At 46.0% G+C, this 27,315-nt stretch overlaps 1 protein-coding gene across 1 annotated transcript; it reads right to left on the bottom strand.

Moving 5' to 3' along the window:
* Positions 1-180: 180 nt before the first annotated feature.
* col2a1a (collagen, type II, alpha 1a) lies at positions 181-25,494 on the bottom strand. The gene is made up of 53 exons (XM_056593770.1): positions 25,180-25,494; positions 21,414-21,430; positions 21,239-21,271; positions 20,623-20,655; positions 20,440-20,493; positions 19,916-20,008; positions 19,719-19,796; positions 19,328-19,372; positions 19,072-19,125; positions 18,644-18,697; positions 18,246-18,299; positions 18,002-18,055; positions 17,635-17,688; positions 17,368-17,412; positions 17,088-17,141; positions 16,518-16,562; positions 16,055-16,108; positions 15,279-15,377; positions 14,654-14,698; positions 14,445-14,543; positions 14,240-14,293; positions 14,020-14,127; positions 13,860-13,913; positions 13,008-13,106; positions 12,279-12,332; positions 11,634-11,732; positions 11,184-11,237; positions 11,017-11,070; positions 10,593-10,646; positions 10,116-10,169; positions 9,642-9,686; positions 9,333-9,431; positions 9,053-9,160; positions 8,685-8,738; positions 8,490-8,543; positions 8,325-8,378; positions 7,543-7,596; positions 7,329-7,436; positions 7,154-7,207; positions 6,391-6,444; positions 5,992-6,153; positions 5,525-5,632; positions 5,063-5,170; positions 4,697-4,750; positions 4,154-4,261; positions 3,975-4,028; positions 3,701-3,808; positions 3,546-3,599; positions 2,868-2,975; positions 2,277-2,565; positions 1,776-1,963; positions 1,423-1,665; positions 181-906 (listed from the first exon to the last, which is right to left on the bottom strand). The coding sequence occupies exons 1-53, from the start codon at positions 25,271-25,273 to the stop codon at positions 760-762; spliced, it is 4,257 nt and encodes a 1,418-aa protein (XP_056449745.1). The 5' UTR covers positions 25,274-25,494; the 3' UTR covers positions 181-759.
* Between the last annotated feature and the right edge of the window lie 1,821 nt (positions 25,495-27,315).

Here is a 27,315-nt window from a genome sequence, read left to right as displayed (position 1 = left end):
AATATATATATATATAAAAACCATCTGGTTGCCTATAAACACAGACTTTTACAACACGAGAACCAAGGATTTATAATACACAGTAACAGCTGTTCACTCCCGTTCAAGATGGAGTCTGGAGTGATCTGCTTGCTGGATGTGTTTTTGTATTATTGCTGAAAATATTGCTTTGGTCTACATTTGGTTGTGTTTTTGGGGGTCAGGGAGGCTGGAGACAGGTAGGCGAAGCAGGACTGGGTCAGGGGTCGTTGCTGTTCTGTAGTGGGAGGGGCTTGTCTTGTCTTGCGTCATGAAAGAGAATGACCCTGCACAGTCCCACCTCAACGCTGCCCATGAAGACAGTACATACGTGACATCCAGTCATGTTTCTGTCCTCCATCACATGCTTTGTTCTGGTCCTCTGGTCGTCCTCTGTGGCTCTGGTTCCCGTGGTCGGTGGTGTGGGGCCGGGGGGCCCGGGGGGGAAACATGACTGGATTTCAGGGAGCGTGCCTGACGGGGAGGGCTAGTGTGGTGGACAGATATTGCGGTTGCCCATCAGTGCTAACTCCCGGTGAGACGTAACAACAGGGGAGAGCACTCTGCTTTTAGTTTTGTTTGAGAGAGAGAGAAATAAAAGTATCAATTTTCTTTCTAATTTCCTGTCTTCTTTATTGTGGAAGTGTGTGTGTGTTGTGTTTGTGTGTGATGTTTCATGGTCGAGTTATTTAATTTTCTTTTTGGTCTTTCTGCGGGAGGGGGTTCTCGTTGTTCCTCTCTCTACAAGAAGCAGACGGCTCCTACGTCCACCCCGAACTCCTGGTTGGCTCCTCCGATGTCCATGGGCGCCATGTCCACGATGGGCAGACGGGAGGTCTTCTGTGTCTTGTACTCGAACACCGTCTTGCCCCACTGGCCTGTGTGCGTCTGTTGGTAGAGAACAGCAGGGAGATGTGTCACCACAAGCGTAACGTCACCACAAGCAGAGGTCTGGTCACCATTAAGCTAAAGACTGAACTGAGAATGAGCACTAGATTGCTCCATCAATAATAGTGTGATTGTGAGGACATTGTCTGGTGTTATCATCACTATTTTCAGGGCAGGATAGTCTAGCGTTGTGGGTGTTAGAAACCCCTGAAAAAAGGGTTCTGTGTTTAGACCCCAATGTATGCAGTCTATCTGTATGCAGCCGTGACTACTATCTTAAACCCCGGCCTGCTTATTAAGGAAACGCATCCAATTGTATTTTATTGTAGGACACTTTTGATAAAAGCATGTAAAACAACAAAATAGTAAATATCGGTAACGAATGATGGTCTTTTCAAGCTATTCAAGCCATTATGACAGTCAAAGCCTTTTCTTTTTACAACAGACAGTTTCTGAGGAGGTCACAGCACCAACAAGCGTCTAGGGCAGGCTTTGATCTTCAAAGCGGCGGCTCACCTTGCAGCCATCCTCCAGCACGCTGTATGTGAAGCGACTGTTGCCCTCGGCGCGGATCTCCACCTCATTGGATCCCTGGAGCAGCAGGGCCTTCTTCAGGTTGCCCGTGGCCTGGTCCATGTAGGCCACGCTGTTCTTGCAGTGGTACGTGACGTTCTGGGTCGCCTCGGTGGACAGCAGCCTCAGGAAGGTCAGCTGGATGTTGGCGGCGATGGCGGCAGGGCCTTCCTGGGCGTAGTTGAACTGCAGGGGGGGACGGCGGACATCAGGGTGTTAAGGTGGTCCGCCTTCACTGACTCACTTGAGTACCTAATTCATTCCGAGTGGAAATGTTATCGTTTGAGGAAACTCACGTGGAATCCTCCGTTCATGGTCTCTCCGAACCAGACGTGCTTGCGGTCCTTGCTCTTGCTTGTCCACCAGTTCTTCCTTGGCACCTTGGCGATGCTGGGGTAGACGCAGGTCTCGCCCGTCTCCATGTTGCAGAACACCTTCATGGCGTCAGCGGTGCTGCCAAGGTTGGGGTCGACCCAGTAGTCGCCTGGAGGAGGTGGAGTAGGCGAAAGGTTTTCACATGAGTTAGGTATTCCTGCTTTGGCCCATGACCATGGAATGTGTGTATCACATCGCAATGAATGCCTCCATTTTGGAGTATTGGAATTGGATTGTTAAATATTATGTTAGTAGTAGTAAGGTCATTGTTTCGCCAACAAGGAATCCCATTATGTATTCTGACATGCAAGCCCGAGCATATAGACCCCCAATTTCCTGTCTGGTATCACAAAGTACATCCTATGGATGTCATCAGAGGACTGTCCCCGCGCCCCCTGGGGCCTCCTCTCCCCGGCTCTCACCGCTCTTCCAGGTGGGGTGGCACAGCTTGAGGTCCCTGCAGGAGCGGGCGGGGTTCTTCTGGTTGCCGTCGGGGCTCAGCATGTTCTCGATCTGGCTGTTGATGGACTTGAGCGTGGCGTCCACCTCCACGTCGTGGGTCCTCAGGGAGCTGGAGGCCTCGTCGGCCCTCATGTAGCGCATGGGGTCGGGGGACTTCTCTGACTGGGAGAGGCCGGCGAAGGCGGACATGTCGATGCCAGGGCCGGGAGGGCCTGGGGGCCCAGGGGGGCCAGAGTTACCAGGGGGACCCTGGAGGGGGGGGGGGGGGGGGATAAGTAAGTGTGTTAAAGGGGGCGGGTAAAAGGTTAACCCCTAACCTACATGTCTTTTTTAATGAATACCGTAGTTAGCATGAACACCATTATTAAACACCCACACACATGCATTAACTAATATTAATGATTCATGGGATCCAGATGGATAACTGGTATATCCAGATGGATAACTGGGCATGCTAATGCATGACACAATAATAAAAAAGTCATTCATTCATTCATTCATTCATTCATTCATTCATTCACATAAAGGTGTTTTTTTTTCAGTAAACTCACAGCAGGGCCGGTCTCTCCGGAGCGTCCCCGTGGTCCAGAGGGTCCGATGGGGCCAGGTACACCGTTGGATCCGTCTTTGCCAGCAGGTCCAACAGGTCCATGGGGTCCCTGCAGAGAGAGAGGGTTGGGGGTGAGCTTCAAAACAACATGTATCTATATACTATCTGGCTCCCTGAAACGGTTGAGGAAATTAAAAAAGATAGATAGCATTGGTCCTTTCCAGGGTCACACAAGGGGTTTCTGCAAATGCATCCGCAATCGGCCATTATCATCAAAATAAAGTTTTTGTTAACGTTATTAAGGGCAAAGGTGAAACTTGCTGTGCATGGCTGATTGGACTGAAAGACTACTCTAATCGAAAGCGCAGAGAACAGTCTTTTTCCCTTGTCAATCTCCCTTTATCGCAAGCAGAAAGTAATTACTAAAGCCCGCTGCTGTTTATCTTATCACAGGCTCTTGTAATAAAAGAACATTGCCTCTCCTCCTAGCGCGCTACTTTATTCCACCGAGGCCGACCTAACGGGCCGTTCATTAGCATCACACGGAAACGTTGCGCTGGCCGATAAACTATCAACAAGCTAATAATATATTCTCATGGGCCGGACGTAATACGGTGATAGAAGCCGTCACTCGGCCTCGTCTTGAGAACAACGTGAGCCTTCAGGAGAGCTAACTCACCTTAGCACCGCTAGGTCCAGCGGGTCCGGAAGCTCCAGCATCTCCAGCAGAGCCCTGTTGGCAGGCGGTTGGTACTTAGTTCATGTTTTAAGGGCTTATGGTAAGATGTAGTGATGGAGGCAATAGGAAGGATCGGCGTCCTGGTGGTCACTTACAGGAGGTCCAGGAAGACCCTGCAGACCAGTGAAACCACGGTGACCCTTCTGTCCCCTCTCGCCGGTCTCTCCCGCCTCTCCCTTGTCTCCACGTGGTCCTAGGGGACCCTGCAGGTCACATTTGTTTTAAGGACATGCATTGAGGTTGACAGTAGATCCAGAAATATCATTTTGGAAGACACTATGTTTCTTTGTGTGATTTCTGGAGACGTATGAACCATCTCATCAATCCAAATATCGTCTCTTTAGAATTGAGTTCTGAGCTGAGACTCACAGCCATCCCCCGTGCTCCGGCGGGTCCAGACGGGCCGGCGGGTCCTTGAGCACCCTGAAAAACAACAAGACGTCCGGGATCAGCGGCATGATGATGGCCATCAACAGGTTAAACACTCTGAAGAGGCACCAACCCTCCTTCTGATCATTACAACGTCCCCCGTGCACCCAGGTACTCACAGACTCTCCGCGGTCGCCCTGCTTGCCCAGCGGTCCGACGGGGCCGGGGGAACCGGTAGAGCCCGGAGCTCCAGGGGCCCCGACGGGGCCGGTGTTACCACGCTCTCCCTACAGGGGGCAACAAGACACAGGTCAGGAGGTAGCCCACGCAGGCAGGGACGGGTTAGTACAGCAATACACCATCATTTGATTCCTTTATAGTCAAGTCAAGTCAGTTTTATTTGTATAGCCCTTAATCACAGTTACAGTCTCACAGTATGACACTCCCCTAAGCCTAGCAGCCCTAGCAAAGCCCTAATTAAGGAAGTAAACTCCATTAATTAAAATGGAAAAATCTTGAGGAGGAACTCAAAGTGAGGGATCAGTTCTCCCAGGAAAGGTTAGTTAGTTAATAGGGGGAATCATTGACATACACAGTAGTATAAAAAGCAAACATTTATAATAAAAAAAATAAATTCTATTAGTATTGTCCGTCTCCGGGAGAGAAGAGGATTCCTGAACAGGGGTTAGCGGTGTGCTCCTATTGGTTAAGGTGGCACTCACCTTGACTCCCACAGATCCGTCTCTGCCAGGGGGTCCGTCGGTTCCAGCGTTACCCTGAAACACACGTTTCATTGGAAAAATTACAACCTTGTACATTGCATGGCATGCCATTTTTTTTGTTGCTTTTATTCATGAATTATTTAATTTCACCTAAAGGATTATGTAAATCTCCCTGTATCAAAAGTAGCAGAAGTACATCTTCAAACGTGATGCCTTGGGCCCTGCTCTGTTCTGGTAATGGACATAACCTATTCATGTTGCTTTCTACTCCATCCGTGAAGTCATCCTGTTATCCTAGCAGTGCTTCTTTACTGTGAGAATATGTCTGTTTATTGTGTGTTAAATGGAGGGTCACTTAGTACGGACCTCTCTGCCAGGCTCTCCAGAGGGCCCAGTCAGCCCAGGGGGTCCTACGGGTCCAGGGGGTCCACGATCCCCAGTGCTCCCAGTAGAGCCCTGCTTACCAGGCTCTCCCTGAAACACAAACAGCATCAACACATTAACGACACATCGGAGTGCATCAACACACAGCGGCTGGTAGAATAGAGTCTGTTTGGCTCCTAGAGGGTCTATAGAGAGGGTTTATGAATGCATATTAATGGATGTTATAGAGAAGATCCAGGTCCATTGATGCTTTATTAATAATCAGGCATGTAAACGATTACCCCCAAAAAATGTAAAACTCTTTAAGATAAACAATTTTCGGTTGTTGTAATAAAATGTAAGCTTTGAGTTGGAGAAGTTCCATTCATTCATAAATGTATCTCAAGCGATCCCAAGATAAGCCTTGAAGACCCACAGCTCTACTCAGACATTGAAGAAACTTACAGAAGGCCCAGGGAGTCCAGGGAAGCCTCTCTCTCCACGCTGACCCGGCAGACCAACGATACCACGGCTTCCACCAAGACCCTGGGGTCCGAGAGGCCCATCGGGACCCTAGGAAACATGGAGGATGGTGGGATGTTGAGCACTGGTGTAGTGTGAGACAGTCCAATAAACACTGCAGCAGCATGCAATCAGTCCATGGACCTCTGCTTCATCACCCAAAATCCCTGTTTGCAGAACACCATTATTTTGTGTTCTGCAAAGTCATTGCTCTGTGATCTAGATTAGAGTAGCCCTTATACACTTATTCAAATGGTTGGAAAGGGAGGACACAGCAGCTGTTTGTAAGCATAGTGGGGCTGCAGGTAACACACATTGAAGTGAGCTTATGAAATCTGACTTGTGATCTGACGCTATCTACGTCCAAAACACTCTGATGGGTCCCCAATCAGAAGCAGAACCACACTTACAGCAGCTCCGTCCTCGCCAGGCTCTCCCTTCTCTCCTGGGGTGCCAGCGGCTCCTCTGAGCCCAGTGTCTCCCTGCCGTCCTGTGGGGCCACCGTCCCCACGAACACCCTTGGGACCGTCTTTACCGGAAGGACCAGCGGGGCCGGCAGCTCCAGGGTTACCCTGCATTAGAGGAGAGAGAGAGCGAGGGAGAGAGAGGGAGAGAGAGGAGAGAGAGGGAGAGAGAGAGAGAGAGAGAGAGAGAGAGAGAGAGAGAGAGAGAGAGAGAGAGAGAGAGAGAGAGAGAGAGAGAGAGGGAGAGAGAGGCACGAGCCAGGTCAGGAACAGTGAGCCTATTAGGTTGATTTCATTGAAGAAAGGAGTTCCACCGATGATTTTGTGTCAGAGAAGGACACTCACGTTGGGGCCAGGAGATCCAACTCGTCCTGAGGAGCCGGGGAAACCAGTAGCACCCTGGAGAAGGACAGGGAAGATGGATCAGGATGGATGCAAATAAATGGATCCAGTTCTTAATATTCACTGACCAATAACTATGTATTGCAGCTGTATGATAGGATGTAGAAATAAACTCGAATTGAGTCGTGTACATGAAGAACCCAGTCAGAGTAGTGATTTATATTCTTCCCTCAAATGTAAATCTATACCAGAAATATCTATTCCAGAGTCAGAAATGGTTGAGATACCAAAAAGGACGAATATAGATGTTAATGTAGGCACACAACTAAGCCCTCGCACTGAATGGGTTTTCTTAAACTAAAACCAATTAAAAATATGATGTTTGTACACCCAAGGCCAATGTAATTTTCCATGTGTGTGAGCGGTAGAGGGAGGGCTTTTTTTATATTCTGTATATTCTAGATGAAGAAAGCATACACATACATTACTGTAGGCTGTTTGAGGACAGGATGTCTACACAAATACTGGAATGAGTGTGTGCCCATTTCATTGTTTATCTTGGAAGTACAAATAGATTGTGATTTGAGTTATTTAAAGATTGACTTCACTGACAATAATGACACAGCCTTAGTGTTTTCTTATGCCTCAATACAAATTGTCACTGTTGAGGGTGTACTGTCATCTCCAGCTCTTTGGAGGTCTTCTTCCTCATTCAATCCTGAGTATTACCCTACGTGGTCGTGAATCTGATCGGAGGGTAACTTACGGGCGCTCCCTGAGCACCACGTGCTCCTTTAGGTCCAGACACACCGGTAGGGCCCTGCAGGAGAAAACAACACATACAACACATTAACCACAGCTCAAACTGCATTGAGCAGACTCTTGAGCGGAAGTCATTTCCCAGCAGGAGTCCCTCTGCAGTCTCTGGTGTTAATACTCACATTAGGTCCGGGGGCTCCAGAGGGCCCCTGGGGGCCAGGGGAACCGGCCTCTCCCTTCTGTCCACTCTCACCCATCTCTCCCTTGATACCAGGCTGACCATCTGAGCCCTGGATACGAAGAGAGAGAGCGAGAACGGCACGAGGTTAGTGTCCTGTGCTACTTTGCCAGTTACCGGTTGATTATACGAGGCCGGGCAGAGGGGCTTTGACTTACAGGGGGTCCGGCGAAACCAGCAGGCCCTGGAGGGCCAACCTCCCCGCGGTCACCCTGCAGGAGAGATCAGAGCAATGGGGTTAATTCTGTTCCGTTTCAAACCCTTTCAAACTTTAGAGAGAAGTGTAGACTTAATACTGCCATGACCCAATTTCTATGATTAGCTATGCCGGATGTTTCTCTTGAGATATGATGGCTGAGGTTTTAAGTCTAAATGACGGGCTTCTTGCTTCTTTGTAGTAAGATTCAACATCTAGAATGCCGTGAGATCCACAATTGACTCAATTGTTTATTACTGAAGAATTGTTAAATGTCTTGTCTGGCTTGCCAGGTGGCTCAACCTGCTAGTGCTCTAACCATGTAGACGATAAGCCTTAGCAACCCTGTGGACCTATACCCTACTCAAACGATGCATTACTTCTCTTCTTCAAACCTTTTTTCCGTCTGGTTTCTGTTCTGTCCATACATGCATACAAATGTATTCGAGTTACGAGGCAGGGAGATTAGATCTGGGTCCAAACCTCATCTAAACCTTGGACAATACATTGACCCTGAGTAAATATGTGTTATCTTAAGTTACATTTGCCAACATTTCACCAGATTTCAGAATGTGGAAAAGAATCTGATGTCCATGATGAGGAACCTCATGAGGAGGATTTACAAGGGATCCTACACTGTAGCACTCATCAATCAGAAACCCAAGTCCAGAGCGACTAGAGGCAGACCAAGATGGAGAAGGACAGGCTAAAGACAGACCAAGACCAAGATGGTGATGTACTTACAGGAGCGCCACGTGCACCAGCAGCACCGGATGGTCCAGAGGGTCCGGTTTCACCCTAGGAAGCAAAGGAACTCAGAGTCAAACTCACAACTCCACATAGAAGAGGAAACCCCCCACGTTGCCCCAACCCAAGGGTTTAACCCTCAGATTTCAACGTTATCCTCACCTTGGCGCCGTTGGGACCAGCTGGGCCAGGAGGACCAATTGGACCGCTCAAACCCTGGAGGGAGAACACAGAACATGGAGGGTGAGAGGAGAACAATGAGGTAGAGCATAATGTTCAGCCAATGTCCATATTGCTGGACGGAACTGAACTGAAACAGATATTAAAATGGTGCAGACGAATGTATATATAACTCACCCTTGAACCATCCTTGCCAGGAGATCCCTCAAGTCCCTTCTCTCCATTGTCACCCTGTAGAGCAGAGAGAGACATCAGGTTAACATGGCCGCCAATTCAGGCGGAAACATATTGACTCAGGCCTGATGGCTCCTTGTTCATATCAGGTCCCTCCCACCAAAGGGGAGAAACAATTCACTGCAATGACCTCAAACTAGAGTTGAACATTTATCCATCAAGATGAGATCAGATTTACTTCATTAATCTGAGACAGGGAATGATGTGTCTATATTTGTCCTTTCGGACATAGATTGCCGCTAGAGTTCTGCTGAGTTCTTTGCTACTGTGGTAACTCTTGTCTATAATCATGAGAATGATGTGACTCTTACTCGGTCTCCCTTAGCACCGGGGATGCCACCTGCTCCTCTCTCTCCGGGCATTCCCTGCAGGCCGGGGGGTCCCTGGCCTCCGAGAGCCCCAGCTGGCCCGATAGCCCCCTGACGGAGAGGGGCCGGAGAAGCACTGCGTTAGTATGGACGGTTCCATCCCAGGATGCTTGGAGAGGAAAAGTTCACTCCAATGTGTCTGGGACAAATTCTGGAACCTATGAATAAACAAAGCAAGAACACTGGTATAACTAGGGAACATGCGTGTGGATTGACCCCTGACCTTGGGTCCATCAGTTCCGGGGGTACCAGGAAGTCCGCGGGGTCCCTGAAGACCCTGGGGTCCAGCACCACCCCTCTCTCCAGGGAAACCACGCTCGCCCTGTTGGAGGGAACGAGACAGAGCCCTCAGCAATGGATACACTATCTTCAGCTACATTGTATAATTAAACATCATTACATGGGATGGGAATGAGCTCTGCGGTCATTCTCAAGTGCTATGTGGCTTGAACAAATTATGCAAATCGATGCAAAGTTCAGCTGGTTACAGTAAAATAGATGGATCAAACATAAAAAAAAAAGGGAAACTCACTCTGGGTCCAACAGCCCCAGGAACTCCGGCCTCTCCATTAACACCCTACGAAAGGAACAGAGACAATGTACAACAATCAACAACAGAGTACACACAATTGATCAAAACAGTTCAAATATTGTATGGATCAAATAAATATGTATAGAAAGCTGTAGGGTAATGTGATTGAGTGAAGAAGTGAAGAAGGTTCATTAGTAACTCTTTGAATCGTTTTGTAAATGAAAATTGCCTAGTCGACTTTACAGTAAAGCCATCCATAATGTTCTTACATATCAATCATGTATGTGCAGTAACACCCCTTGCAAGCAAAGAAAGTTATTAAAAATAATTGGTCACCTTCTTTAGTCCCAATACTTATAACCAATGCTGTATGTCTCAAGTTGTTTTTCTCCGCATCAGGACATAGCATACAGCCGTGTGGACCCATGTGTCTGCACGACACATCTGGCCCTCCCTGCTGCTAGAGACACTCACCTGCTCGCCAGGTTTGCCTGACTCTCCTGGGGAGCCTGAAGGTCCGGGAAGACCCTGTCAAATCACAGCAACACAAAGGGTCAGCAGTGCCCACTATACACACACAAGGCCGGTATTAGTGACACAACACATTACATCTTCAGGAGCAACTTTTTTTATTTTTTTTTATTTAGCTTAGCAGTTTGAATAGTTTGAATAGGTTTTTTCAGTTTGTGTGGTCTATCAGTTTTAGCTTAGCAGTTTGAATAGTTTGAACAGGTTTTGCAGTTTGTGTAGCCTATCCGTTTTAGCTTAGCAGTTTTGGTCTAGACTGTTCAAGCCTGATAGGAGAGTTTCTATGTTGCTCTGCATTGAAGCGTCTTACGAGTTCTTATCACTGGGATGGGAATGCGTGCATGCAACAGATCTTCAGTAAGCTATTGGGGCTCTTTTGGGCACCATGCCCAGGTAAGAGCTGTCATCGTAATGTCCTCTCACCTGGAAACCGGAGGGTCCGGGCTGGCCTTGCTCTCCTCTCTCTCCAGCAGGTCCCTAGGGTGGTGGACACAGGGAGTTACACTCTGAGGGATACCAACGCAGTGTGTTGTGCATTATAGGATCAACATTTTATCAGTTATTAACAATTCACATTTAATGATTGCTGGCTCCAACTCAAATTTATCTTGTATGAATACAGAAATTCTCTCTTGATTATGGATTAGCACTGCACTGAGAAATCATCTCTTTCCATTATTCATAAGTTAATTATTTATCTTATTTATGGTATTAGCAAGCCTTTTAAAATCACAGATATTGAGTGACAAACTTTTCATTTTACAAGAATGAATGGTCCTTAATACAAAAGATGAGAACATGGCCTTATTAATTCCCAGAGATGCTTTGTTTAATCTGAACATCTTACAGCAGGGCCATGGGGTCCAGATGCTCCAGTCTCTCCATCTTTTCCAGACAGACCCTGTTCAGGAAGAGCAGAGGAACGGTCTTAAAGAGTGATTCGTCATTCATTAATAGTCGTGTATTTAAAACTGTTATGGCAGAAGTAAACAGTACGGGTAAACCGGGACTTACCCTCAGTCCTTGGCGACCCACAAGTCCCTTCTCTCCGGCCTTTCCAGGCTCACCCTGTGGGAGTCACACAATGTTAACCTGAGATCATTGGCTACAGTGTCCAACAGGACCATTATAATGCTGTCTGCCGGCCGGATGATTCCCATAATGCACTGCTTTATATGGTGACATAGTGGGGTCACGTCTGTAATGGGTTATATGTAGTCTCCCAATGTTATGTTGTGTTGTCTTATTGAATTAAACAGTAATTGAATGCATCACGCTTTGTGTTATACATCACCCATTGGGATTAATATTTTATGTATCATTTGTTATATTTATTCTATCTTGTGTTGATTGTATTATATCAGAGGCGTGACTGTGTGAGGGGCGGTGACGTGTCGATGCAATAAAGGTTTATTGGTTTTTGAATTGAGTGTGTTTTATTGTTCTATTCTCTCCCAGGCTTACGTTGGCTCCCTTGGGTCCTGGGAACCCCATGACTCCAGGCTGTCCTCGGGCCCCCATGGGTCCGGGTGGGCCGGGGCGACCGTCCTCACCAGAGGAACCCTGTCAGAGACACGGGGAGGGGGGGGGGGGGGTCACACGTCAGCTGGGAGGACATGAGCTGGGAGCGGTTAGTGTATTCATACTGCAGCGTTCAAACACAGGGCAGCGTGCAGCGCTGCACAAAGGAAGAAATCACATGTAAAAACATTACAAGGACAAGGACAATCATTAAAGAAAATAAAAAAGAGCTCTCTGTTATACTCATTAGGAGGGTTGTATGGAAATGAGTGTGTTTGTTGAAGCCGTCAATGATAGCCGTAATGACTGGTACGATTACCAGAGAACAATTTATTTTAAATGGATTTTATTCAAATGATGATTATGATCTTTACATGTTATCTGTGTTGTTGTCAATTCAATTTAAATGAGTAATTTGCCAAATAAGTATAAGCATTAGTTCTCCTTCTGCATACATTTCTTCCCATCTATACTCTCGGCGAGTTAATCAAAGGACGGATTGAAGATGAAACCTTTATTTTGTATAATATGTACAATGTGTGTATGAAGACTGAAGAATGTCAATGTCTATGATGGTAATGAACTTACAGAAGCGCCAACTTTGCCTTGGGGACCAGCATCACCAGGACGGCCAGTAAGACCCTGCAGCACAAGAAAACACAACATGAATCACTCACACACCAAGCCACAAGCATGTACCTGCAACCGCCATTATAACATGCACCACTAACCACACCGACTCCCAGAGGGATGGTCAGAAGCTACAGAGGGTAATTACAGAGGGTAGTGTTATCTACTCGTTCAGCTCACACTGGAGGACTGGAGAACTATCACTACTGCTCATACTACTACCACAGAGTACTCACCCTGGAGGACTGAAGTACTATCACTACTGCTCATACTACCACCACAGAGTACTCACCCTGGAGGACTGAAGTACTATCACTACTGCTCATACTACCACCACAGAGTACTCACCCTGGAGGACTGAGGTACTATCACTACTCATACTACTACTACCACAGAGTACTCACCCTGGAGGACTGAAGTACTATCACTACTGCTCATACTACTACCACAGAGTACTCACCCTGGAGGACTGAAGTACTATCACTACTCATACTACTACTACCACAGAGTACTCACCCTGGAGGACTGAAGTACTGTCACTACTCATACTACTACTACTACCACAGAGTACTCACCCTGGAGGACTGAAGTACTGTCACTACTCATACTACTACTACCACAGAGTACTCACCCTGGAGGACTGAAAAACTATCACTACTCATACTACTACTACCACAGAGTACTCACCCTGGCGCCGGGAAGACCAGACTCTCCAGTGCGACCGGGATCCCCGGTGCCTCCCTTGGGCCCTGCAGCACCAGACACACCGCGGTCCCCTGGAGCCCCCTGCAGACACACAGACATTGTCACTCTGCAGGCCTGTGTTTGGCTTCAGGAAACGGTGCGTGGGATCACATTGTGAGTATGTGTGCAATAATAATGATGGATAGAGTCGATGCGGCGAGGAATGGGACCTGGTAGAGTGAGTGTGATGATGTGGAGTTGTGTACTGTATGTGTCTAGTTGTGTGTACTGTATGTGTCTAGATGTGTGTACTCTATGTGTCTAGGTGTGTGTACTGTATGTGTCTAGATGTGTGTACTGTATGTGTCTAGTTGTGTGTACTGTATGTGTCTAGATGTGTGTACTGTATGTGTCTAGGTGTGTGTACTGTATGTGTCTAGTTGTGTGTACTGTATGTGTCTAGATGTGTGTACTGTATGTGTCTAGTTGTGTGTACTGTATGTGTCTAGGTGTGTGTACTGTATGTGTCTAGATGTGTGTACTGTATGTGTCTCGGTGTGTGTACTGTATGTGTCTAGATGTATGTACTCTATGTGTCTAGTTGTGTGTACTGTATGTGTCTAGGTGTGTGTACTGTATGTGTCTAGTTGTGTGTACTGTATGTGCCTAGGTGTGTGTACTGTATGTGCCTAGGTGTGTGTACTGTATGTGTCTAGATGTATGTACTCTATGTGTCTTGTTCTGTGGTTGGTTTTCTCTTACGTCACATGCCATTGTCTTGGTGATGGTTTAATACAAGCTTGGTTATTAAATATTTTTTGTGATTTGATGCAAATGATTTTGAGCAGCACGTACCTTAGCGCCAGCAAGACCATCTTGACCTGGGAAACCACGGTTACCAGGTGCTCCCTGAAAACAATCACAGCGACAACGTGAACACAACGATGACAACAACACCGTCAGCAGACAGCCTTACTTCACTGAACGGATACTGCTGATTTTCTGAAACACTCACTCTCTCTCCGGGGGGTCCGAGTGGTCCAGCAGAGCCGGGCTCTCCTCTTGCTCCTCGCTTGCCCTCTTCTCCTGAAGGTCCTGGGCCACCTTGGGGTCCCACGGGGCCCTAGGATATTGAGAGCATACACACCTCATTAGACTACAGTGTCCCTTCAGAAAAGGGAAAAGACAACATTCATTTTGTATTCAGTAAATCTCAGTCTCATGGGGCCACTTACGAGCTCTCCTTTGGGTCCAGCCTCTCCCTTGAATCCCGGGATACCGGGGTCTCCCTGAAAACAGCAGAGAGTATAAACCATGAGAATCAGCCGTCACCCGTCACCTCAGATCAGCCATGTACAAATCACGCCTCCACCACCAAAACATGAACGCAAACTCTGGTGGTCGCCTGTGTGCCAGGGAGGGGATCTAAGGGGCACTCACAGACTGGCCCTTGGGCCCGAGGGGTCCTGTCGCTCCCTGAGGTCCGGGGGGGCCACGGGGTCCGGGGAAACCTGGTGCTCCGGCAATACCAGCACCGCCCTGTGAGGACGGACGGACAGACACAGTTTAGTGGAGGAGATTGAGTCAGAACTAGGAGAAAGTAAATAAAAAACCAAAAACCCTGGGGGTAGTTTGAGGCTTCAACTTACAGCAGATCCTTTGCTCCCGGGAATACCATCAGTACCAGGGTTGCCCTATAGAGAAGAACAACAGAGGCAACTCATGTCAGCAGCCTGGCAGAGAGGTCGCACCGTACAGACATTTGTGTGATAGACAGCATATATAATATGCATTAATTGAATGGAAGAGTCTTTGTGGTATGGAATCAAAGCCTGGGTGGTGCTAGGAGGGCTGTTCGTGTTTGGTTGCTAAGCGCTATCATCTTGCTTAATAATAATCCCCAATAGTGCCCCCTGCTGTGATATTACACAAAGGGAGATTCTGAATTGTTGCGTTGGCTTATGTGCTACATGCTATCAGAATTTGAACAGGCAGAGAGATGTGTCAGAAGGGAATAAATGCAGAAGAGCCCGGGATTTTCAGTAGCTGCTAAAGTGTATATTCAATAGCTTTTGTGTGGACCACACAATGGATACATTTTGCCCACTCTCTCTGTTGTGTGTGTGATCGGTTCAGTCAAAGAAAAGGTACTGTGTGTGCTTCTCCCATATCGTTTGTACGGTGCTACCCTTAACCCTCCCCTGGACGTGGCCTTGGTCAGCGGTCCTATTTCTGTATCATTTAGTATTTCGTGGCTGAGGCAGGTGGACGTACAGAGGCTCCAGCGGGTCCGGGGGATCCAGGGGTGCCAGCCTCACCGCGGGGCCCCTGAGCGCCCTCAGCTCCACGGGCTCCTGTGGGGCCCGCCTCTCCCTGTGGGGGAACACAAGCACAGGTCAGCTTAGAGCAGGTGGCTCTCGAACCCAAGGCCCCTGACAGACAGGAGGTAGCAGAGCACGGTAGAGGCCTGCAGGTGGTGGGTGTACTGTCATCCCCCGTCTGCTACTAATGGAGCTGGACGTTCATTCAAGCAAAAGACAGTTCTGAAGCGTCATGGCGTATTATGCTTTTTTCCATTTGTCTGATGTTCTTGATCTTCAGTTATCTATCAGTTTTCAGTATGACATGGAGATCCAATTCATAAAGAACTGCTATTAATGATAAAGAAGTAGTAAAAAATGCCAGACGTTGTGATTTTTATAGATTTATATATTAAATTATAGATTGATTATACAGGTCATGTCATTGGAAAGAAAATACGAATTATCTATAATTTATAATCTGATTCATAATCAATGATGCTGCAGGTTTTAGGTTAAATGAGATATCATGGTATTCATGGAGAATATCTATCTACCTGTGTAATTAATAATGGACAACAAATACAAACCTATGTACCCTTCAAGAACCTTATCAAAGAGCTCCTCTTTATCATACTATGCTACCAAAGCTTCAAGAGAACACAGCGGCACCTCAAAAATTGTGTTTCTAAATCCAACTAAAGTAGTCATGGTTAAGACAAAAAGCATTTTTAAAACAAATAAACAAACCTTGGATCCAGGGGATCCTGGGAAACCGGGAGCACCAGCAGGTCCAACAGCACCCTAGGAGGAGGACATCCACACAGGTCACTTTACACGCTTCAAACGCCAAGGGGGGGGACAATATGTTTGAGTTTCATAGTGGACCACATGAATGTAAGTGAGTTTAGGGCAATAATTCAATGTTTTCGTTTATCGTCTTGGCATGGAATTGTATTGTTATGAAATGAGTTTATAGACTTTATACCCAGGTTTAAAGACTAACTGAAATTACAATGAGAAGGTATACCCTTAAAATTACAAAAGATGAGGTTTGAAACGTCACTGAGAAAATAAATCGAGCTTTAGACTGAAAATCCTTAATGTGATGACCCTGAGGTACACCGATTACAATGGTATTTTGGAAATCATAAGAATGTCTAGATATTTATCTTATAGTGTAAAACTTGGTTTGAGAGGCGGTGATACGTACAGGGGGACCAGCGGGACCAGGCAGACCATCATTACCACGGGCACCCTGGGGAGAGGAACAACACAGGTACATCAAGTCACAAGACATCCCAGCAGTCGCTCAGTGAGAACACAGGCTGGAGGAGAGCTGAGACCCCGCCCTCCTGAACACAGGGTGGAGGAGAGCTGAGTCCCAGCCCTCCTGAACACAGGGTGGAGGAGAGCTGAGACCCAGCCCTCCTGAACACAGGCCAGAGGAGAGCTGAGAACTAGCCCTCCTAAACACAGGGTGGAGGAGAGGTGAGACCCAGCCCTCCTGAACACAGGGTGGAGGAGAGCTGAGTCCCAGCCCTCCTGAACACAGGCTAGAGGAGAGCTGAGACCTAGCCCTCCTAAACACAGGCTAGAGGAGAGCTGAGACCTAGCCCTCCTAAACACAGGCTAGAGGAGAGCTGAGACCCCGCCCTCCTGAACACAGGGTGGAGGAGAGCAGACGCTGTAGTTCCGGCCACAGCTGTTATATTGAAGAGGCATCTCATAGCTTTCTCCTCCTAGATGATCCTGCTCTATGAATCGTCCCTGTGTAACTCACAGCAGATCCGGCTGCTCCGGAACGCCCTCTCTCGCCGGGCAGACCACGGGGTCCCTGTGATCAGAGACAGAGGGAGGAGGACACGTTAGGGACAGACTCTCACATGGGAGCGCACCAGGAAATCACAAAACGATTATTTTTCATCAATATTTTTGTGCGAACAAACTCCATGCATGTAGGGCGACTCATGGAGTGAAAAGCATTGCATTGAAGAGGCCACTGCTGTTTGGTGCAACTGAAAAAAAGAAACTGTATTGTGTAAGGAGACAGAACAACTCACCATGGGTCCAGGGGTGCCGTTCTCTCCAGAGGATCCACCCTCACCCTTTAATAGGACACATCAAAACAGTTAGAAACAGTCCTCTTCATAGGTGCCAAATAGACAGGGTATGAATATGATCTGCCTTGAGAGTCCCAGCCAACTCTCTCCTTGTCTCTGACAGATGATTTATGGTCCTGGTGTTTGGCGCTATTAGAGCTGACCCTATGTCAAAGGCAGTGTTTGACCTTTGCAGAGTAGAATAATAACAGCATTTAATAATCATACCTTAGCTCCGGCAGCACCGCTCTCTCCCTTGGCTCCATCCAAACCAGAGTGACCCTAAAGAGAGACAGAGAGAGAGAGAGAGAGAGAGAGAGAGAGAGAGAGAGAGAGAGAGAGAGAGAGAGAGAGAGAGAGAGAGAGAGAGAGAGAGAGAGAGAGAGAGAGAGAGAGAGAGAGAGAGAGAGAGAGAGAGAGAGAGAAAGAGAGAGAGAGAGAGAGAGAGAGAGAGAGAGAGAAAGACAGACAGCGACAGAGACAGAGAGATAAAAACACGACATATTAATACACTATCAGCCACCATCAGTGTATAGATGTTGGCATTCGATGGTATCACAGAGAGAGAGGGAGAGTAGGGGAGGGGGTCACTTACTCTGTGTCCTTTAATCCCAGGAAGTCCAGGAGTTCCAGGGAATCCACGGGCTCCCTAATACAATGTCAGGGGGGGGAAATTAAACACACGGAAATAATGTCTTTTTATTTCCCATTTCCAATAATGACCAGTTCTAACCAAGCTAGTTCTTAACTTAACATAGTCTGCGGATATAATGATGGAGAAACATTGGATTATGTTAAAGTTTCCTAAAGTGTGGTTGTTATACTATAGATGTATCTACCTGAGGTCCAGCAGGTCCACGCTCACCACCCTTGCCAGGTTTACCAGCTTCACCCTGAAATAGATACAATTCATTAGTTATATTCACTTACAGATGTCTTCCAACCATGGGGAAAAGACAGGGACACTACTGCCCCCTAGTGGCGGTAGGGTCATGTGGTACACATTGCTGCAGCTAGCAACTTGGGTTTTAGCAAGGTCAACATTTTCTATGCACTGGAATGATTAAAACCTTCTTATAATGCGGTCCACTATATGTTGATTTGACTTTTGACCCTAGCCTGATTATGTTGTCTGGGTTGAGTTTCAATTATGCTTATGTTCCCACAAGCATATGTTTATTATGCCAAAGTCTGGTTATATCCCCATCATATGGGAAGTGTTCCTGCTGATACTCACATCACTTCCTGATTTTCCTGAGGGTCCGAGGGGGCCACCAGGGCCGGTAGGTCCCTGTTTCAAGCAAAGAGAGCCGTTGCTGTGAATTGTTGTACAGTCTCACTGTTTAAACGCAATACAAAAGGTTACCAGTAAAGCAAATGTATGTTCTGCTTAACTTAGAAGGATTTGGTAACTGAAATATGTATTTACAGAGAGATATTATATGTCTCTGTAAATACATATTTACAGTTACAAAATCCTACCAAATAACATCCATTGGTAAAAAGGTCATATTTTGGTTCATGCTTTTCTTAGAGACAGGCCGATGACTCATGCATCAGCATTCATTTCAGTGCAGTGAGACAGTCACATTTCCTTTTCACCAGTTACTGTAAGGAGCTAACCCACATTATGTTGATGTGTTTATGGGAGCTGGAAATACTTACAGCTGATCCAGGCTCTCCAGTCTCTCCGGGGTTACCTTGGAAACCTTGTGGGCCCTGAAGAAATTCACACTCATTAACACCTAAAGCGACCAAAGCCCCCGTATTCAAGGTGGGCGACGGAACAGCATCACTGCCTACTGACATGCACCTTTACCAATCTACCCACTATACTTTTTGGGTATGAAGTACAAAGTGTGTGTTCAGGGGTTGGTTAAGCAGGGTTGAGATACTAGTTAAGCTATTCCATCATACTCACAGGAGATCCAGAGGGGCCAGGGGGGCCACGGGGACCCATCGGGCCCTAAGAAAGAGAAGAAGAAAACAGAGCAAGAGAAAATTAACACATAGTTATTTTGTTATCTTGAGTTATCTTTCGAGTTTCTAGTCTTCTTTCTTGTGATTCGATGAAACAATTGTCCAAAACGGTGCTTCAATGTAGCACTCTGTTCTGTGTGGATGCATGGCTATGTATCTGTTGGGTGTGTCTGCTGTCACACACACACACACACACACACACACACACACACACACACACACACACACACACACACACACACACACACACACACACACACACACACACACACACACACACACACCACACACACACACACACACACACACACACACACACACACAATACACACCATAGGGCCCTGCATCACTCCCATCGCAGCACTGCCGGCCTTCTCATCAAATCCACCAGCCATTTGAGCAGCAAAGTTCTGGAGGAAATAACAATACAAACACGCATTAGTTATAAGACAGATTTATTTTCTGGAGAGCTAACAAATATCCAAATAAGCAGATGAGGAGCGAGGACAATGTTGATCTCCACACTCACTCCTCCCAGCCCAGAGGGCCCGGGTGGTCCGGCTGGCCCGGGGTTCCCGGGAGTACCGGGCTCTCCGTCTCTGCCTCTGGGTCCAATGTTGCCCTGCAGGGAGGAAGTGGGAGGTGGGGGGTATTTCACAGTGAATGAGGGGTTCCTTATTAATAATGGAGGAGCATTGCAGCAGAAATACACAGAGGCTCTGAGCGATATGTGACTATATAAACTTGGCCCAAGTCGTCTGGAATTGCATTAATTGCCAAGCACCTGTATAAGACCTCAATGCTTAAAGTGAATTCTAATTCTAATCAATAAAGAAGATGGTCTTACAAGGCTCAGGCCAGAACTGTTACTGTATGGTGTTGTATATTTTTGGCCCTTTTGACATTCAATTTGTATCTGTTTTTTTTTTTTACAATATTACATCCCTTAATTACTGATGGGGAGTCACTGTGCAGAACATGATCAGCAGTATAAGGCCATCTTCCTTATTGAGCCGCATTAGTTCTGTTTTATCTGACATTACGTGTCTTTACCTTATCGCCTTTAGCTCCGCCTGGTCCTCGTGTTCCTTGCTCTCCGGGGGGTCCCTGGAGGGGGGAGGGCCCAGACATAGATTAACATGTCAGCTAAGGTGAAGCATGAACTGTGAATGTGACATGTGTATCTTGTACATTGTATACACGTTTACTAGCTCTCATAGTGTGTGAATAGTTTACCATGGGGCCATGAGGTCCTCTTGGTCCTACGACCTATAGAAGGGTAGAAAAGTTTGTGAGGGATTGGCCCGGCTTCATGTGATCAGACATCCTGTGTTGTAACACATTGAGGCGTGGCTCGGTGCACCACCATCCAGACCCGGCTCAGCCCAGACCCAAGAACATTCCGGTACAGTGTCCCGCCCCCCAAAACAAATCATGTTTAATTAAAACTTTTAATTTGACAGTCTTCTTAGCTTAACATCAGCCCTTCTTAGCTTCAACTTGACATTCTTTGTTCTTTTTTGCAGTGTGAGACAGGAGCGAATGTCATGAGAACGTAAGAGGATTGGTTTGGGTTCATTATGTACAAGGAATGTAGGGTTCCTTCCTTTTGGCACACTGAAACACCAACATCAGTTACAGAACCTAGAAACATCCCTTAATAATCATTATTAAGGGGTGTTTGCTGAAAGGGTGAGATACATGATAACACTGACCCTACTTGAACATTAAAAGCTCTTTAAGAGTTTGAGAATGTTGACCGTAAACTACAGGCATTTAGAAAAATTATGATCAACAAAACAGAAGTATGTTTAAATGTCAAACACAGTGAAATCCTGGAAACCATACTTACATCTGCAATCTCTCCTGGTTCACCTTTCTGCCCCTTTTAGAAAGAACAAAGAAACAAGATTTATTCATCAAAAACATTAACCTCAGAAACATAGTATAGATTTGGCTTAGCATGATTTTAGGTCAATATATATATGCACAGTTTGTAAGTAGGTAGCCACAGGCCATTTTCTCACCTGCGCACCAAACGACTCTGAGGTTTCAGATGGATGATTGATGAGGGGGAGCAGAGAAAAGGACATTAAACATTAAGACATTGGTGACCCAAATTAAAACTCGTGTGGACGTGGGCTAGTTGGATTCTGTTCCTTTCCGCAGTTTTCTCAGACGCAATTGCTGATGATACAAAAACGGTAGAGAACCCTTATAGATGTGATTGAATTTTAAAAGCCTTCCTTTTAATGGGTTGGAAAGCAAAGCAAGCGAAAACAGGTTAATTAGGTTAATGACAAATTGGCGTTGGGATAAAATCGCTGTAACAACTATGAGTCGGTTTTTAATAAGCAAGCAAGCAAACAGGCGGAAACTCTGAGAAAATTGGAGAAAACGTATTATCATTTATTCTATCTATTTGTTCGACCATTTACTGGAAGATATGCTATGCTATGCTGTACGTCAAATTTGAACCCTCCATTACTGGGTACTGCAAGATTCGAGGAATCTGAAGCTGTTGGTATGTGATGATGTGACACTGCGGACTGACTCCAGTTGACCTCTGTGTGAGGCCACATGCCCCTTAATAGGGACGGCTTCAATGGCGTAATATAGGCTACTGATGTTAAACACCATGTATTCATGCTAAGCACTTCGATGCCCATCTGACTCCATATCAAATGAGCATCAAAAGAAAACAATAGTCCTAATGAGTTCATCTTTTTTATCTTGATTTTCATTCTTCATGAAAACCAAGTAAAAAATGGGTCACTTTAGAATAAGGAACATCGCACCGTGATCCAGTCATTACTTTACATCGATGTGTATCATAATATGGTCGCACCAGATGACTAATCCTCCCAAGTAAACAGGCCATGATTCCAGTCACGACTCCTACATCCATGTAAAATACCCCGGACCTCCCAGGGGTGCTTGTTCCTTACTCAAAGTCCTGCTCGCTCCGACAGAAGCGTTTCAGTGGAAAAAAAGGGGTCATTTATTTATGGTGGCGGTGAATAAATAAATGCACAACCAATGGGGGAAGCAGAGGAGGAGGAGGAGGAGGAGGAGGAGGCAGCGTCGGCAGGGCAGATGGGGCAGCACTCCCCGGGAGGGATGGACGGGTTGGCGCACTCTCTCATCTCCTCGCAGATGATCTCGTCGCACAGGACGGAGCCGGTGTCGCACACACAGACGCGACACCGCTCAGACCTCCACACGTCCTTATCATTGTAACGGCGGCCATCTTGGACGCAGCCGCCAACCTCCTCTGTTTTGGTGGGGGGGCCGTCACCGTGTGGGTGGTGGGAGGTGGAGGAGGGAGGGTGTGTGTGCAGCAGGTGGACAGCAGGGCACAGTGTTAGGAGCAGTGGGAGTCATGGTTGTTTGTCGTTATGGTGGTAGGAGAGGCATTAGCGCATGAGAGGCGGTTATATGAGGAAGGCTTAAAGAAAAGGCATTTATGAAGAGGATGTGGATTTTTGGTTGTAGTTGTAATTTTTTGTTCTGATATTTTATTATTTTTTCTTCTACATGTGACTCGTTTTTGTTCGCACAATATAAGTCACATGTGTTGATGAGGGTAGGATTGAGGAGGGGATTCGGTGGGAGATATGGAGAGGGGGGGCAGGAAGTGGGGATGTGTGTGTGTGTGTGTGTGTATGTGTGTGTGTGTGTGTGTGTGTGTGTGTGTGTGTGTGTGTGTGTGTGTGTGTGTGTGTGTGTGTGTGTGTGTTTGTGTGTGTGTGTGTGTGTGTGTGTGTGTGTGTGTGTGTGTGTGTGTGTGTGTGTGTGTGTGTGTGTGTGTGTGTGTGTGTGTGTGTGTGTGTGTGTGTGTGTGTGTGCGTGTGTGTATGTGTGTGTGGACCTTCCCACCCCCAGAGGAAAGGTAGGTGGCGTGGTTATTTAGTTAGGTCAGAGGTAGAGGAGTGTGGAGGGAGAGTGATATGAAATAACAAGGAAGAAAGTCTATCTTCCATCAAGGAATGCTTCTTTTCTCTCACACACACACACACACACACACACACACACACACACACACACACACACACACACACACACACACACACACACACACACACACACACACACACACACACACACACACACACACAAAGTAGCACAAGATGCAACCCAGATTACTATTAATATTTCAAGTCCGTACACAACATATTTAGCTCGGATGTGCTTTACCTGTTTCCCTTGATAAATGTTTAACACTTGTATATTTAAAGAATACCTTCATATATTTGATCTTGTGAAGAGTACAATTTACTGAGACACCTTTTCAAATAAACCAATTCACAAGAGCGGGCTGTTACCTGGCAGAATGAAACCCAATTAATAAAAGATGCACTGATTTATTGAGAATGCATTTAAGTTTACAGCAACCATTCACTCCTGTATAGGCAGGTCCTACACACGTTACTCTGCAGCTCAATTTCCATTTGAAAGGTTCTAATGAGATGGTTATATACCATGCAATTGCATCGTAAACTGGTACATCAACAAAAGCCACATTTAGCAGTGAACTCTGACCAGTCATGGCATTTCACATGACAGAGTGAGTCCATTCAACACGCAGGCCTGCTAGGCCCTCCGGTGAATGAGAGAGAGGGAGTGAGAGAGAGAGTGTGTGAGAGAGAGATAGAGAGGGACTATATGAATACACTTCTCTCACAAGGGCAGACTGTGCCCGATTGACAAGCTGCTGCCTTAAGTAAACAGGGGCTGCTTCTAAGAATTCTCCATCTGGATCTCATAGCTGTGTCAAGTGCCAGTTTAAACACATTGAGGAATCAAGAATGGGTGGTTTGTTAGTATACAGGATGTGCCTATTAAATGCTGCTCCTTGTTCATTATGCATATGTGAAAGCTGTCATAGAGTTGAATATGTGCTGAAATATGGTTTGCAGCTAGCTTGCAGTGGAGTCAAATATATTGCTGGAAATTCACATTGGAATGATTATGTATTATGCATTATGCATTGCATATGCACTTAGAGACATTACTGTATTAGTATTTTCTGTATAATGTTGCCCTTTGAAATGCCATTACCTTACTGAAACGCTGTGAGCCCACAAGTCAAAGGTGAAGACATATCTGAGCCTTTTGGTTTACCAAATTCTTGAAAGACATTTTTTTGTCAACCTCGTTGGACAATAAAGAATTTAATTCACTTCAACTCATGAATTATATTTTGAATAGATTTTTGTAATTGGTAACTTATCACAACATAATCACCATGCAGCCCTTGTTCCTTTTATTATAATCTACTAAACATTATAGGGGTGATTATATGGGCTGTCAAGAGGAGGTAACGATTAAGTAACAGGCGGGCCTTAGGACCCAGGAAGGAGCAAACGGATACTTGTTCACCTGGTCCTCCATCCCATACACATGTACCTTGACAGCCTCACCTATGATACATAATGGAACCTCTGACTCCCAAAAAATAATAAAGTTGATGAAAAATAAAAGAGGCAACAATCAACTATAATTTTTAAATTTCTACTTTTTGCATAAAGAATAGGTCATCCTGACGGATTTGAGAGCTGTCATATGGCAAATTGGTAATTTAGTTATCTTTTCCTAGTCATTCTCCTGAGTTATATAGGCTTGGCCTATCAGCTTAATTGTCGAGTGAAAGCACATTCATGCCGACCCTCGTTTGACATGAGTGACATTGAACTTAATTGCATTCTTTTCAGGCTTAATTGAATAAATATCCCCTATAACAGTGCCATTATTTTTACAGTAGAAACTCAAAAAACAAAGATTGTTACTTACGGGCGTCTTCTTGTTGACATCTGACAACGGAAAGCAACACAACTTGGGACGCTACAAGTAGCAGAACAGTCCTTGAATCCACAAAGCTGAACATGTCTAAATATTAGACATGCAGGACCTTGGGTGAGAAATAAAGAAAGGGCGCAGACGCGTCTCTCGATGGCTCAGGGGTGTCTGTGTGTGAGTGAGATGTTCCCAGAGAGTCTATGGAACCATGCAGCCAACCTTCCGAAATCAAAGTGGAATCCAACGTGGGGCCCCTGTCTGCAATTAGCACCCACCGCGTCAGGCCGAGCACCGCGGTTTTATGTCCAGCTTGGCCCCTATGAATCTTCGTATATTGCTAAATACCGGTCCGTCCCCTAGACCCCCAGCAGAGCTGAAACCCGAAGCTTATCTCCCTCCCCTCCTACCGTCTGACGGACTTCGCCATCGTGACCCACGGCCAGCTTAAAAAATGGATCTGTTTATGTGGTTTAATATAAAGAAAAGCATTGCTGTCATTCGTTTAAAACTCGTTTCTACATTAGCCACCTAAACCTTGGGAAAGTAAGGCAGTGATTTTGATAAGCAAAATTCCTAATACACAACAAGTTGTAATACATTTGAAAGTGACACACAAATGAGCCTCATCTAATTCCAACAGGAGACAGAGAGGTAGTCATTTTGACTAAATATGTTGGTTATATGTGGACCAATGTCGGAGATCATGCATACATCTTAGCTATTGCTTGAAAGGGAAGATGATTGATATAAAAGCACATATGTTATATGAATGAAATTATCTAATTGATCAGTGCTTTAATTTAATCTACATCTCCATTTATTTATTTATAAATAGGGCCTCCTTAATAAGCTAAACCCTATTAACTTACTAACTTAGACCTACTTACTGAATCAAACATTTAATTACATCTCAGGTTAGCCACCACTTGCAAACAATTACTATCCAGCCACTAGCAAAACGATAAATAATTTATCAAATCTCACAGCAAGGCACCATCAATATGAATATTAGGACCACTAAAGTGACAGGGCTTGGGACTTAATGAAATCAGTGAAGGTGTATATAGTTGAATTAAATCATCACCGGTAAAGCTATGTCATGTTCACATGACAGTCCAACCCCGGGGGCCTTTTGAGAGGTCACTCTGTTTGGACAAGAACCAGTTGGCAAGAGGCTGTGAGACAGTGAAGAGCACAATCCCTTTGCCATGCCTGTGTCTGTACCAAGCATTTCAAAAGGAAGAATAAGGAAGCAGGTTTTCCTTTACATAAATAGGACATTTTGAAATGGAGATCCAAATGTGCTAATTAACGCAATAGCAATCCAACATGGTTAAAACAGATTTATTGTCTCACTCTCCTTTTGCTTTTCAAACCATTTTGTCCGGTGCATAGTGCAGCATTTCACAGCAAGCATCATCTGTGTTAGACTGTGCTAACACTACCTGCTACAGTGCCACAGTGGCACAGTAGTATACTGCTACTGCATTTAGACTATAGTCTGTGCAGGGAGAGGCTAGTGTCTGGTCTCGTCCTATAGGACCAGGTGCTTGAAAGGGGTTCTTTGTCACACTGGAAGGCCCAGTATTTCCAGGGTCACGACATTCTAGGAGCTCCCCCTCATTCCACATACAGGAAAGAAACTGCTGAACCCTCTCTTGCAGACATTGGCCCTCTGCTCTGCGTTTCATACCTCACATACGGGTGCCTGCCCCCCTAATGGGGACTGGGGCAACAAATTACTTCGACGATGGATTTCCTCTCCGCTAACTAAGCCAAATTATGTTAAACCATGCCTTTAAATATTCCTGACATTGACTAAGTAATGGTTGCCACTCAGGTAGCACACAGTAGGCCTATGCGTCAAAGAAAACTGATTTGTGTTTTTTTCTATTGAGATGTTGATAGTTATACCCAGCTCACCATTGATCCTGCGTATGAGGACCGAAAGCATTCAAGTGCCGCTAGTACACAGCTGAATCAATAACCTGCACACTTTGGACAACAAAGGAGCACAAAGTGTCATTTCACACCACACTATTCTCTGGGTCTATTCGCTGTTGCCTGGCAACGTGATTAAAGATGGAGGGGAAAGCCGAAGCCGAGACGTTTTTTCCCTTGGAGCTCATA

Source organism: Gadus chalcogrammus, chromosome 1 (genome assembly GCF_026213295.1).
Source record: "Gadus chalcogrammus isolate NIFS_2021 chromosome 1, NIFS_Gcha_1.0, whole genome shotgun sequence".
Taxonomy (NCBI): Eukaryota; Metazoa; Chordata; class Actinopteri; order Gadiformes; family Gadidae; genus Gadus; species Gadus chalcogrammus.
Note: the sequence above shows the minus strand (reverse complement) of the source record. Positions and strands in the feature narration are given on the sequence as shown.